Consider the following 15,058-nt stretch of genomic DNA (forward strand, 5'->3'; position numbering starts at 1 on the left):
AGCCAATTTTTCTTCATGCGGAAACCTGCCTATTTCATGCCCAGTCATGCTGCCTGCATCAAGAGAGATGTCAGCTTTTTCCTTTCTACCTTCTTACACATCGTGGTTTTACATCGCAAAGCAATAATGTGATACCACTGTACTGCATACTTCTATATTCAAGTATTTTTATTTTTTGCCTGCTCATGCGGTAGGAATGTTAGCATCACCCAGTTCAATCATATCCTGGAAGCAGCAAAACTACGGGGCATTGTACTGAAGTAGTGAGTTGCCAGTGATTTGTTGTGTTGCGCGGTTTTGTGTACAGTAGTTTGAAAGGGAAGAGCGGCACTTTCTTTTCATACATTATGGGGGCCAAATCCTGGACGTGCCGGGTTTATTTCAGGTTCCGGGGCGCGACCAAACACCTCTTCACGCATCCCTGCTATGCCACTCCCTATGAAGGGATCCCCTTAAACTGCTATCTCGTAAAGAAAGGCTAAGGAAGTTGTTATTGCCTCATGTGTAGCCCAGCCAATCAGCACCCAATTGATTTGAGTGGCAGCCACACCGTTAAATCGGAAACAAAGGGGGAGAGCGCTCTGGAACAACCAATAAGCGCTGAGCAAAAGTACCTCTCGTCCAGTCCAGCGGGGCGTGCTTGTGGCTGGACCAGTCTCCGGCATCCGGAGGCGGGACGATCTCTGGAGTAGCACGAGGCCGGCAAGTGAGGCCGGGAGAACGGTTTTGAACTGTCCAATACGACGGCACGAGCCATGACGGGTATAAAAGGAGCTGCCAACGCCAAGCGGCTACTGCAGTTGACGCCGGCAGCAGTACAGTGTTGGTTTGCGGGAATAAGACCTTCCGCTTACCTCTTCCTCGGGCGGCTCCTCACCCGGCTTCTTCCCCGCCATGACCACCACGACCACCTACAAGGGGATGGACCCCAGCGGGCGAAGCAGTTCCAGGTCGGTTTAGACCGTTTCCCGGGGACCGTTTCCTTGGTTTCATATCTATATATACGTCGCCGCTTCCTATTCTTCGCTTCCCCCCTTCCTTTCCCTGGACCGTGTGGGGAGCGGGCCAGAGCCCATGTCTCTTGGGTGGGCGGCGGTGGCGGTTCTTCCGTTCACACGTGGTTGCTGCCGGACACGTGAAGCCCCCCACCAACGCGGGTTAGAGAACAGGGTGTTGGGGAGGGGGGTCCTCCGGTGGGCCTGGGAGGGTCTTGGGAGCCAGTTCCGCTTGGCAAACGGGGATCCCGGTTCGCGGCCGCCCGAGGCTTTTCCTGGGTGGCGAAGGGGTCGTCTGCACGAGGCCACTACACGGGTGTGGGCGCTTTCCTTCAGGCGCACAGTGACCGCGGGTGGCCTATTGTCATGCCGCGGCTCCGGGACTTTCCTCCCGGCGGTCCACACCCACACACCGCCTGGATGCGTCTCTGGGGCGGGTGGGCAGGCAGGAGCCGCCTTCCCTTTTATGTCTGCCAGGATGCCCAGAAGACAGGCGTGGTGCCGTCCAGCTCTCCGCTGCTGGAAATGGGGAGCCGGCGGCCCGCCTTTTCTCTCCTTCGAGGCCTCGCTCGCTTTTCCGGACCTGTGTCGTACTTGCCTTCCCCTTTGTACGCTGCGATCGTCGGGAAGAAGCCCCTGCTTCTCGGCTTCGGAACTGCAGATTGTTGGGAAACGGGGAAATGACGCACCATATTGCTTGGGGTGGGGGGGGGGCTGGAGCTTTTATAAGAGGATAGTTTTATGGGGGGGATGTTTTTGTGCATGTTGAGAATAGGCCTCTTACACCCCCCCCCCCAAAAGAGGATTAGCCACGAGGCTTTAGTTTAGTACAGTACTGTCTGCTTTCCGCCACGACGGATAAGATTCTTTGGCTTGCGAGGGTGGGAGCCGCACCCAGCCCGGAATCTGCTCGGGGGCCGCGGAGCCTTTCGCTTGCCACAGCTCTTTCCCTTCTTCTCCCCAAAGAAACAGCTGCGGGGCGGGGGCGCGCTCTTGAGTCTGTGTCAGACTCGCTCAGCAGATTGATCCGTGTGCTTTTGCTTCCCAGCCTAACAAAGGAGGCTGCTACCCCTCCCCGATCAACAGGATTAGGTGCTCCCAAAACCCTTTTGCGTCACCCCTGGCACCGTTTCTTGGCTTCCTTTTTGTCTGGCTTGTAGATCTCGGCAGCGAATATCTTAATCTGGCGTGGTTTCTGTAAGTGATTCCTCGCGCTGGGTGGGGCTTGAGCACACTTCTATTGTCTAGCATCTATGACCATCTCTACCTGTTAACTCGAGGCTTAGAAGCCGGGAGCAAGTCAGCAACTTCTGTAATCCTCTGAAAGGCTGTCTCTATCTTTGGTCCAACTTCTGCCTGTAGAGGAAGACTTGATCTTGAAAGGCAAGAAGGTGTATGGAGCTTATTGCACACTGTTGCTTTAAATGGATTAGATCTTAAGCATGTTCTGGTGCTGCAACTTTAAATATATTTTGTATTGGTCAGTACTCTGCAGTGCTGCATGTCTTGCTTTTCGGATTACAAGGTGAGGGCATTGGAAGTGAAGGAAATAACTCTGGTTCTTCAGAACTGATTTTTGAAAAAATGCCTTTTTGGTGAACAAAGGAACTAAGTTGGGGGCTGAATTATTATCCGTTGCATTGCAAAATTGAGAGAGAGGCCAAGTAGTCATGTGGTTGGGAATCCAAAGGCCCCAAACTCTAATGTGGCACTCAGAGTGCCCCTAGTTTATGTGTGAAGAGGTAGTATAAAAAGCTTGGCAGGAGAAGTAATTGTTTTCTGCCTTGTTAGCTCCCATGGGAGTCAGTGGGAGAAGAATTAACTGCACCAGGTTCTGTCATGGCGTAGACCATGGGTGGGGGATCTTTTTCATTCCAAAGGTTTCATTTCCATCTAGGCTACCCCCCAGGACCTTATGCCATTGGCAGATGGAGCCAGCAACAGATGTGGCAGGCAAGAGGCATTATCACAGTACAAGGCCTTGTACTTTTGGAAGATGCCCAAGGGGCAGATAAAAGGGCTTGGAGGGCCACTGTAGGCTCAAGATCTGAGGATCCTCATCCCCAGAGTAGGCTTTTGGCATGTCCTTGGAGTGGGGTGTTGGATCTGGTGTGTGTTGAGTCCATACCTTGTCCATGACTACACCCCATTTTTGGGATTTGCACAAATTGCACTTGAACTCTGGTAGTAGAGCAATTTAGCCAGTGGCACCTTTCTGCAGTACAGTAGTACCTCAGGTTGCAGACGCTTCAGGTTACAGACTCAGCTAACCCAGTAATAATACCTTGGGTTAAGAACTTTGCTTCAGGATGAGAACAGAAATCGTGTGGTGGCGGCGCAGTGGCAGCAGGAGGCCCCATTAGCTAAAGTGGTACCTCAGGTTAAGAACAGTTTCAGGTTAAGAATGGACCTCCAGAACGAATTGAGCTCTTAACCCGAGGTACCACTTTAGTCAGCATTTACATGGGCCTGTTTTGGTTGGTAGGCAGCAGTTTCTTGCTTCCTAAGACCCCCTCAGTTGACAGACAGGTCCCCTAAAATGTCTGTTATAGGAGGAGGAAACAAAGGTCTATATAATCAATACATAATCAATACATTTTAAAAGCTAATTTACCAGCTTAACAAAAGGTGCCACAATATGCTTTTTTAAAGTAAGTTTTTAATTTGACTTCTATAACATCTTAAGTTCCCTTAAGCTGGAGGAAATTCTGTAGTGCGCCATATTTGTATATCATTTGTTTCCAGCTTATTTCATTGCGCACACACACTCCACACCAGGAGTGGAGAACTTGTGTTCTCCAGATGTTGCAAACTACAGCTGCCATTATTTCCCTTCCTGGCTGGGGATGATGGTTTTGGAGTCCAAGTTCAGCTCTAGCGGAACAGATTGTACACATCTGCAGTAGAAACCAACTGAAGCAGTATTTTATTTTTTTAAAAAAGCACTTGTACAGACACCTCTAGTGAATAAGAATAGCCTCCAGGCAACAAGACTGGAAAGGTTTATTACACTTGTTTCTCTGCACACACCCTTCTTTTGTGCCATAAATGACTGAGCGCATATTCACAAACACACTGGTTTCTTTCTTTGTAAGACAGTAACTATTGTACAAGGCAGAAGTCACATTTGATAAATGTAAGTTTGTTAATGCCTGAAAGTTTTTTCCTCCCCTATGTCTGGTTGGTGGTTGTTAGTACTACTGCCCTACGTTTTATCCAGGATTGTCTATCAAAATGGCCTACAATTAAATCTACTGAAAGATGTAATTTGGAATTGGGGAGGTGTCTGTGGTAGCGTTTTCTAGTCACCAGCAGTTTGTTTGTTTCATTTGTATCTCACCTTTTCTCCAAGGCAGAGTATAAATAATAAATTATTATTATTATTATTATTATTATTATTATTATTATTATTATTTGGTGGTGTATATTACTCCCCTCTTCATTTAATCCCCTCAACAACCCTGTGAGGTAGGTTAGCCTGAAAGGCAGTGACTAGCCCAAGGTCACCCAGTGAGCTTCAGGCTAAGTGGGGATTTGAACCCAGGTCCCCATGTCCTCATCCAGCACCCTAACCACTATGCCATGCTGGAGGTAAGCATGAACTCAGGCATTAAGAGTTCAACACTCTAACCACTACACCACACTGGCTCTAGTCCAAGTTCCAGGCTCTTGCCTCTAAGGGAAGGGTGGCATAAAGGATCTGTAGGTGCACTCTGAAGCTAGCTGATGGTAAAGGCATGAGTCCACCGAAGCAGCCCTTCCATTCATTCTTTAGCTTTGTCCGGTTGACTGCTGAGCCCTTTCCACGTTAGCTTGAAACATTCCTGCATAAAAATGAGTTCCATAAGTACTCTCCCTTTGTGGAGTATCTCCCATTGGGGAACATATGAGCTTTAGGTAAGCTTATGACAGCTTCCTGTGTGTGAAGATATTAAATACACATTGCAAGAAAAATGGTGATGGTACATGGATTCCCTTGCAGAAACTACTGTACTTCTTTTAAGAATAATATATGTAGGGTTCCTTCCAGTGCTTGCGTTGAGTGCTCTCTTTGCACTCAGAGTCGGGTTCCACCCACCTGTCGGTTGTTAAGTAAGATGAGTCTTACTTTTAAAGTTTGGTTTATCCCTCATTTCATTTAGGAACAACTCATATGATATAATGTGTGGACGACTTCCAAATTGCCTTGGATTGGATTTATAATAGCACAGCTCATGTATGGGTCAAAAACCTTACTTTGTCACAGTCACTTGTTATTTAATTCAATAAGTTGCCTTAATGAAATTGACTGGTAATTGTTGGGAGGTACAACTTTCTTGTCTGATATGTTTGCTCTTGGCTGTGTGCTCAGAGCATTCTTAAATGCATCTAAAATAGGCTTCTATAGAAGGTATGTATGCTAAACTCCCACGAAATTGCACAGTCATATGGAGGATGGACCAAGCTTGTTTACTCCTGCTCTGGAGTCTAGACCAAAACAGTGGATTCAAGTTACAAGAAAAGAGATTCCGACTAAACATCAGGAAGAACTTTCTGACAGTAAGAGCTGTTTGAGAGTGGAACAGACTCCCATGGGAGGTTGTGGACTCTCCTTCCTTGGAGACTTTTGAACAGAGGTTGGATGGCCATCTGTCATGTAGTTGAGATTCCTGCATTGCAGGGGGTTGGACGACCCTAGAGTACCTTCTAACTTACAGGTCTATGATTTCGTTTTCCTGATGTAACTAGTCAAGGGTGTGTGATTGGTGTGTACTAGGTAACTCCAACATACAAGGGACACAGACCCTGGCAGTGTTGATGATGCTTTGCCAGGTAGTGTGTTGCCTTTCCAACATCCAGGTGGATGACACAACCAAAAAAGATACCCTAGTAGAATTCCTATTCTGCCGGTTAATAGGCAGGCATGTGAATTGTTTGCAGCATGACCTAGAGATGTTAGCTGTGCCATAAGAGTATTCAGTGACAAGATGTGCAAACCTTAACACCTGAAGTACACTATATCTAACATCTAGTTCAAAGGACCTACAGTGATATGCTCTCTAATGCACACTCCACCCTCTAATGCACACTGCAAGGCTAGCAGTGTTTAATGCTGCTGAAGTCAGGTATGAAGTATGGCACAGTGAGTTGCTTGTTGATCCAGACTATAGCTAAGGCATGTTATCAGGACAGCATGGGGATTAGAAATTACTGATCTTAAATTTCAGATTCCTGAACTATCCTCCAGTCTGACCTTGTCCTTCTTTGCTTCTTTCTCATAGATACTAAGTGCCCCACTTTTGGAAAGTTTCAGCAACAGCTTTCAGTTTACTCTGAAAATAGTTGGGCTAACCTGCTACTTTAATGCCCTCTTTTTGCACTGGTAGGCTACACTGCAGATGACAATGCTGTAAACATAACCCTCTGGTCTCTATTTCTAGAGTTCTTCGTCCACCAGGTGGTGGTTCCACGTTCAACATGGGATTTGATCTGCCAAAAGAACACCAAAACACAAGAAGACACAAGATGGCATCCAATATCTTTGGGACTCCAGAAGATAATTCATCCTCCTGGGCTAGCTCAACAGGTGAAACAACTACTTCTGATTCTTTAAAGGGGTGCCCATGGTTGAATATCTGGATTTGGGTTTTGTGACTGTGCTTCCTGGCCTTGTTTTGGAGCTGTAAAATAGTCTTTGCAAAACAATTTAAAAAATAACTGGAGAGAGGATAACTTGCGGTGTAGGCTTGTCTGTACTTGAATAGTCGCTGATGGGTGGAAGCATGAACTACTTCCTCGGTTAGGAGGAGCTGCAGCATGTGGAAGTAGCGTTGAGCAATTTTTGGCTTCAGTTTATCCTGTTCACAATCTCTTGGCACTGGGGCAAGTCCTAGCCTGTTTACATGCTAACTCCTGTGACCCTGTTCTAAGCCGTGGTGTACTAGCACACCAGTGGCTATTTCACTTACAGAACTAGCTGCATGTACTCGGCAGGCATTGGGAAAACATTAATGGTGCTGTAGTGGCAGAGTAAATACTAGCATTCAATCTGTTTCTAATGTGCCTATGAGGGTGTCTCTATAAATGAAGAAAACTGCATGAAATTTCGATACAGAACAGGTCAAGAGGGTCATTGTTAGGTCAACTGGTTGAATGTGCAAAAGTACTTGTACTAAGCTTAAACTCATAGCAGATGTTCAAGATTCAGAAACATTTTGAATAGGGAGGTGTTGGGACTGTGCTAGATGAGGTATGTGTTAAGCAGGTAACAAAGAATTTTTGGGCCAGTTCATTGTCTCTGGTTGTTGCTTAGAAATATTGTACATGATTTTATTATTTGGGGTATCTGCTTTCAGTACATGTTACAGTGACAATTTATTCACAGCAGCCAAGCCCAGCGATGTCAGTGAAAATTCCGAAGCTCCTGGGTCACAAAGAAGAAATTCTTCTGATGCAATCTCTGGTGACTTCGTGGATCCAAAGGTAAGAGCTGCTCTTTCTGTAAATTGAGAATATTAAAATGGTGGCAGAGCTGCTCAACCTTCAGAGGGCTGGCTTTGCTCTTATTTTGTTACCTTCCTCCTCAAAGGAAGGTATACATGAAGATATCCCTAGTTCTTGATAATTAGATTTCAAGCACAGTGCTGCTCTGAAAACACTGCCTCTGCTTGCCATTTGAAGCAGAACTCCAAAGACATTAATAGTATGGCAGATTAACATAAAACTAAAACAAACTCATAGCACTTTGGATCAGGCCAGTGGCCCATATACACCAGCAGCATCTTGTTCTCATAGTGATCAGCCACAAGCATAAAATACCTGCTTTGAGTATTAGGAGTGTTTGCTTCCTATTGATGGTACCTTGTACACTAGTTAACATGTGAACTGATAGTTGTGACTTCAGTCAACATGTATGAGTCTAGAGTTTCCTCTAATTTTGGACAAGGTGGCTCCTATGTATGCTAGTGCTTTTTTGAATATAAGTTAACTACCCCCAAATTTGGGTTTATTTATCAGATTGCTAGGTAATTAGTAATCATAGGTTAGCCTATACTAGGGATGTACTGCTCCTAGCATATTTTCATCCTGATTCTCAACTAGTGGTAGGCTGGTATGTTTTGTTATGGGCCTGTAAGTTTCCTTTATGTCACATGTTGCTGAAGTCAGGAAGTGACCTTCAGGAAACCACCCCCTTGGGTATGTTTGGTGGCCTGTTATGGGAGTACCTTCACTGGTAGGTTATTCTACATGGGAAATGACTGGATGAATGAGCCAGTCATTCTTGATGCTGCAGAATTACCAGCCCTTTGTAGAGGCTGACTGGAAGTAGGCAGCAGGGAAAATCAGTAAAACATAGCCATGCAATGGTCAGTTTCTTCTCTTAAATGGGTATTCAAGTCTCACAGACACTTGGTTTCTTCTGGACATCAGCAGTTTCCTCCAGGTATGTTAGTATGCCTCAACTCACAGATTGGAAATTACTGTATGTACTCAAGTATAAGCCGACTTTTTCAGCACATTTTTTTATGCTGAAAAAGCCCCCCTTGGCTTATACTCAAGTGAGGGTCCTTTTGGGCTGCTGCTCCTTCCTCCTCCTCTGCCTTTGCCGCTGTCGGCGGTGGCGGCGGAGGAAGGAGCAGCCCGAAAGCAGCCCTTTTGGGCTGCTTGTTCTTCCTCCGCCACTGCCGCCACCACCAGGTTTGTGGTGTGGTGAACCGGCTTATACGCGAGTCAGTAGGTTTTCCCAGTTTTTTGTGGTAAAATTAGGTGCCTCAGCTTATATTCGGGTTGGCTTATACTTGAGTATATATGGTACCTGTCTTACAAATTGGAAAATGTATCCCCACCAGGATTGAGTTTCCCCCCGTAAAACTCAAACTACAGTCATTGTTTCAGAAATCAGGTTTCTGCTATTGACAAATATGCTTACTTTATATTGGCTCAGCTAAAGAAGTGATCTTTGTTGGTTGATGTCAGCAAAGGTAGAATTAACATTGGCCTTTTTTATTATTATTGCAGGGCGGGGAAGGTGAGGCTCCTGGTAAGTACTTTTTCCTCCTTGCCTGTAAATAAGCGAAAAGAAAATTCATTTTCGGCTTGGGTGGATGTGTACACTGATGTGTGTTGGAGTCTGAAAGGATAAATGTGGATCAAGATGACTTTTGAGGAGAGGTGTCTTCATAATGAAGACCTATCAGCTCTGTGGCCTCTTGGTCTTGCATAAGATTTTACCTGGTTGCAGTTCACACATGAATAAATGCAAAACATTTTAATTCTTAGGTGTAGCTGGGGTGCACCTGCCACCACATACAATAAGTGAATAGAATGTGCATGTATACCTCAGCAGGCATGATTCATTGGAGTTCTGTAGGGATTTGTGAATATAGAATGGCGTAAATATGTCCAATTCGTGTATGTGTTGTGTATGGTGGCAGACATGCTGAAACTAAGTTTAAGAGGAAATTGCTGCCAAATTACACAGAAAGGAGCAGAATGGAAATGGGAGGGGTGGGTTTTTTTGTTTTCAAACATGAGGAACTATTAAGAGTGAAGCTAGAGAGAGACTTCCATAGCACCTTTAAGGTTGAGTGTTCCTTTTACTCCCAATGTTGTGTGGTGAATAAAGTGTGTGTTTTCTGAGCTAAGCTTCCAGAGCTGTCATTTGTAGATCCATAACTCTATGAGACCTACAACATAAACTGTACTTTGAGAAGGCTGCATGTGAGTGTGTGATGTGACTAGTGGGTTTGGGTAACTTACAAGTTCTCCCAACAACTTAGGCAAGAGGCTTCCAACTTGAAAACCTGCCTTAACGAATTGGGGTCCTTCCCCTAATTCTGTAGAGTTCCTGTTGGTGGTGGTTTGTCTGCGAATGGCACAAAAAATGCCCCAGCTACCATGTGAAGGCTCCTAGCTATACTAAAGCAATCTAGAATTACCACACTCATTTTGTTGGGGAAATGGAGTGAATAGAATGGAATTAGTCCAGTTTTCTGTCAAGCAGAACAGGTACTCATGATGCTTAATGTATTGTGCACATGAGTAGCTTCTATCAGCTGTGAAATAGCACGCCTCTTTGTCTGGTAGCCAGTTATCATTACTCACTTGATCTCTCTGCAGGATTCTTGTAGACCTTTGCCTTCTCCTAGCTGACTTTTTATATGCATGGGACAGCTTTCTAAGATGACTGATCTTCAGAATTTCAGCAGATAGCCTTAGCTGTCTAATGCACTCCAAACATAGTTAGCCTCAATCAGTGTTCAGTGAAAATGTTTCTTATAAGAGCTGGATAGAGGGGTTTTTTCAACCTGTGGTTAATCATCCAGAAATCTGCCAGTTGAAGTAGATTTCAGAATCAAGGTCAGAGAGACAACCTGGCAACCTGAAAGTGAAATAAACCCCAATTTGGCACTCCCATTTAAAACCTACACCTTATAGTCCAAGAATGGGATTGTAACATGCCACAGGAAGGGCAGGTGTAAGGCCACTGATAACTAGCAGATCTGAGCCTTGGGTAGCTTAATGTCTGAGACTAATAGCCATTGTGGAAATGAACAGCAAAGGTGGCTGGATGAATTTACAGCAGAAAGATTATAGAAAGAGCTTGAAGATAGCAAGCAGCTACAGTTCGGAAACCTATTCTACATTAATTTTGAAAAATCTAATTTATCTGATTTTTCTTCCTGGAAATGTGATGGTATTAGGACAGTGAATTATTTGTATGTTGGCAGGTAGGAGTTCCTGAGTAAAGACTAAACAATAATGGTTTTAATTACATGCATATGCAGGAATTCTATCCGTGCAGCCAGTCATTAGTGTGGTGTCTAGATTGTAATAACCAGGCTTGGCAGATTGTTTGAAAGCTTTGGTTGAAACATCTTTGGAAAAGCTGCATACCAAGGAGTTTCTAAACTATCTGGCTAGGATGTATGATGTACTTAGTTCTGTGGCCAAATGGCACATTAAATCCTGTTCGACATGCTGCCTGCATTCAATTTCACAACACAACATTAATCCTTACTCTTCTGCATATAGTGTGTTCTGCTTTTGTTGGATCTGCTTACCATAAGCAGGTGCTTCAATTAAGCAAATGGTTAGATGTGATAATAAGGCTCCTTGTACAATGAATATTCCCCTAAAGTGCATATGTATAACATGGATTGACTGATGCTCTTTCCTTGCTAAATTCGCTGGCGTTAACTTCTGTTTTTCCTACTTTTAAAAATTGGGTTTTTATATTGTTGGAGACAAAAAGAAAACACAAGAAAAACGATAATGCCAAAATATAACAATGGGGACAATAATACAAATTCATAATGCTACTATAGGACATTGGGGCTGACTGGTGTTGACCCCTCAATAAATCTAATTTACTCTCGATACTTGGAAATACTTAAACAGAAAAGGAATTTGCTTGGGTCCGACTCCAAATAATTTGTGCTTTGCTATACATGCAGCTGAGGAATGGGGATCCTGTGGCCCTCCAGATGTTGCTAGAATTCTGCTTACTCCCATCAGCCCCAGCCAGCATGGTCAGTGATCAGGGATGATGGGAGTTGTAGTTCAGCAGCATCCAGAGGCAACCCTGGACCTTTCCCAGAGACAGTCCTGTACAAGTGAAGCCCACAAAAGATGCAAGCCCAGAGCAGTGTATCTGCTAGATAGAGCTGTTGGGCGGCAGCCTTTTCTACTTCCGTTGTTTAAGATTTGCCACAGAGCCAGTGTTTGTCCAGCAATAACTTTGATACGTTGGAGATTGAAGCATTCCTCTTTTTTTCCTATTCCTCCTTTTTTAGAAAACACAGAGGTTGAAATAGAAGCTGCCTCTGGCCCGAGTGAAGAGAAGCCTGTGCCGGCTGCACCAGTTCCTAGCCCCGTAGCTGCAGCACCTGCACCATCTAGGAGAAATCCACCTGGCGGAAAGTCCAGCCTAGTCCTTGGTTAAACTTATTCCTCCTTTGCTCCTCCTCCTAACTACTTGGAACTCATGTCTGTCATCTTTGTTTTCCTTCCATGCTTGTGAACTGCACAACTTGAGCCTGACTGTACTTCTTCTCAAACTGTCATTAAAGAAGCACTTTATGTACTTCATCTTTTTTAAAGGAAGGTTTTTTCAACTTCTGTCTTGTCTCCCTTGGGTCTACTGGAAGTGGAATGTGTGATTTCTTTTCCTAGTGGTAGACGTAGAGCAGTGGCATTCCTATGCAGCCCATGGCTGATGGAAAAATTTCTAAGATATATATATATAGTAGTGTATCATAACCTAGGCTGGTTGGTTCTGAGTGTGTTAGATGGCATTTTGTCCTGAAATTTGTAGAAACCCCTTAGTTAGCTTAGAAGAAGGGTTGAAAGTCCAGGGTTGCACAGATCAGAAGACGGTTGACAAATGTACTCTCTCTTTCCTACCCATCCCTGCAACACATACTAGTTGGTTATCCAAGGTATCATTCAGTAACTGGTAAATGTCTAAAGCCCTGTTGTGCATTTCTGAACAGTAAGAGTCATGGTGCTAGCGATTACCATGCTGCCTTCAAACAAGAAGAATCTTGGTTCAGGCATATCAAGTTGGGACCAGTGCCAAATGACAGGGCTAGTAATTTGAGATGCTGTTCTGTTGCCCCAGTATCGGGACCCACCTGAAGTCAAGGTGGAGTGGATCTTGCAGAAGTAACAATTGGAGACAGGAACAATCTCTTTTAAGAGGCATTCTAGTTCAAACAATTCCTGTGCTATGCATGATCATGTTGGTGCTTGACCATGAGGTGAGAGTTTCATCCTTCTAAATGTGTGTTGTATCTTGATAAAGCTGGATTGTTGCTTAAATAAAATATATAGAAATTTTGAAGCAGTGTCAGAGCTTTGTTTTCAGGGTCTGCTATGCTGCCTACTCATCACTTGAATATCAAGTTGAAATCCACAAAAACGTGGAAGAGAAATTGAGTGGTTTCATAGAACATTTCCATATACACTTCCCAAACAAACAGCCATTGCTGTAGCAATGTTAACATGCTAGGTTGCTGCTAATTAGTGCCATTATACTAGAAGTGTAATCAAGTGTCATGTAGCCATCATGCTTTGCGGTAACTACGGAGGTATATCTGCTTTAAGAGATGGGAATACAGCGTTGATAGTTGTGAAACTAAATCACTTTCATTTGGCTTTTTACACACGTTAAGGGATGCTAAACAAGATCTCTTATTCAAAGGCTGCTGTACATAAAATGGCTAGTAATTACAGATGTAACAGTTTGACCATAATATTTAAAACATGAAAATGGAACACATTTCAGAGGTTGAGTAGCAGTTGGGCATAACAAAGAAGTTTTACATCTTACATTGAACAGCACTTCCTATCTTGAATACAGAGAATATTTTGAAAATTTGTCAACTGGTCCGTAACGATAATATGCCATAGATCCAATATTGTTGACTTGCCTGTTCCTGGGTACTCTAGGAATCCTGTAATAAAGAACTCATGATCGGTTGCATCCATTTTTCCTACTGGTTGGTTTTTAAATGGAAAAGAGGTTCTAAGTCTAAAACAGCTAAGATCTGGAACAAACAGGTCTATATCCCTGTTTTCAGCTCCAATACTTGACCTATTTTTTAAAAAAGCATTTCTATTTGAATGTGTTTTTTTAACCTGCCTAGTGTTTATTTAGCAAAACTATGTTGATGCATATTGTGCAAATAAACAAAAACTAAACCTTACTACCTCAAACCTGATACACTTTGAATGGGCCAGGATGCTACTTGCTGTAAGAAATGCTCAAGGCTGCCTACAACCTAAATTAAAATAAAAGGTCTTCATAGGGTGCTCTGTTCTATAGAGTCAGATCATTGGTCCCAGTAGTTTCATGTAGAGGCATTAAACAATGAGTTACAGAAGTCCTCCACACTGCAGTCTGGAAGCACCAGGCCAAGAAGCACCAGAATCAGGGGGAAACCGTGCCCTGTCTGCATAGCTCTTCTTGTGTGCTCTAGCTCCCAGATACTGATCTTGGTATTAGCCCATTGTTTGCTGGCTGTCCATTAAGAGCTTGGGAACTATTGCAACCTGATAGATGAAAGAAAGTCTTTGCACTAATTGAAGGGAAGCAAATAGTTTCTTACACATCATTGTTGTGCAATATGGCCTGTGATGGTGTGCCATAAAATCCAATCTACATTCTTAGCGTTGCAGAGAGAAACACTTTATCAGTGTCTGCTTATCTCCATCATAATGAGGGGTTTCCACCATGCTCTGCTGGATGTCCCAATTCTGAACTTTACCACACATTGCAATTTTGTGTAATAATGAAATCCTGCAATGTGGTCAAAATGCTAGAAGCTATCCTGGATTGAGCTCTCACTTCAACATAGCTTAGGAATCATTTGGGTATGTTCTCTATCTGGTAGTAACTGACACCATTATAATGCCACAGTGGTGGTGTAGAATTCAAGTGTTTGATTGCTTTTTTGCAATAGAACAGAGTGAACTGAGCAACATACTGAGCAATTCTTGTAAAGGTAAAGGACCATTAGGTCCAGTCGTGACCGACTCGGGTTGTGGCGCTCAACTCGCTCTGGGTTGTGGCGCTCAACTCGCTTTATTGGCCGAGGGAGCCGGTGTACAGCTTGCGGGTCATGTGGCCAGCATGACTAAGCCGCTTCTGGCAAACCAGAGCAGCACACGGAAACACTGTTTACCTTCTTGCCAGAGTGGTACCTATTTATCTGCTTGCACTTTGATGTGCTTTCAAACTGCTAGGTTGGCAGGAGCAGGGACCGAGCAACGGGAGCTCACCCCATCGCGGGGATTTGAACCGCTGACCTTCTGATCGGCAAGTCCTAGGCTCTGTGGTTTAACCCACAGCGCCACCCGTTTCCCAGTTCTTCTTATAGCTTCCCTAATTCTTGATAAAAGCTCATCTCTCACTCTTTCTTCCCTCTCTCCCTGCCCCGCCCAATACATCCACCCCTCATTGTATATTTGCTATTGACCAGGCTCAGTTACCATATAACTCAAAGCCATGCCTGTAACTCGCAACCCTTGCTTGAACAAATGTGTCCAGGTAGCTCAGTTGGTAGAGCACGAGACTCTTA

General features: G+C 44.2%; 1 protein-coding gene across 3 annotated transcripts; it reads left to right on the forward strand.

Moving 5' to 3' along the window:
• Nucleotides 1-750: 750 nt before the first annotated feature.
• Nucleotides 751-12,819, forward strand: JPT1 (Jupiter microtubule associated homolog 1). Of its 3 annotated transcripts, none has more exons than XM_083598341.1 (5): nucleotides 751-950; nucleotides 6,416-6,561; nucleotides 7,360-7,457; nucleotides 8,994-9,015; nucleotides 11,771-12,819. In XM_083598341.1, exons 1-5 carry the CDS (start codon nucleotides 895-897, stop codon nucleotides 11,917-11,919), a joined length of 471 nt encoding a protein of 156 aa, XP_083454467.1. In that variant the 5' UTR covers nucleotides 751-894; the 3' UTR covers nucleotides 11,920-12,819. The 3 variants fall into 3 exon arrangements, with proteins under 3 accessions (XP_083454467.1, XP_083454468.1, XP_083454469.1); XM_083598342.1 differs by having other exon boundaries at nucleotides 772-950; nucleotides 7,363-7,457; XM_083598343.1 differs by having other exon boundaries at nucleotides 783-3,363; nucleotides 3,710-6,561.
• The last annotated feature ends 2,239 nt before the right edge of the window (nucleotides 12,820-15,058 follow it).

This window comes from Podarcis filfolensis (assembly GCF_964270895.1).
Source record: "Podarcis filfolensis genome assembly, chromosome: 2".
In the NCBI taxonomy this organism is placed as follows: Eukaryota; Metazoa; Chordata; class Lepidosauria; order Squamata; family Lacertidae; genus Podarcis; species Podarcis filfolensis.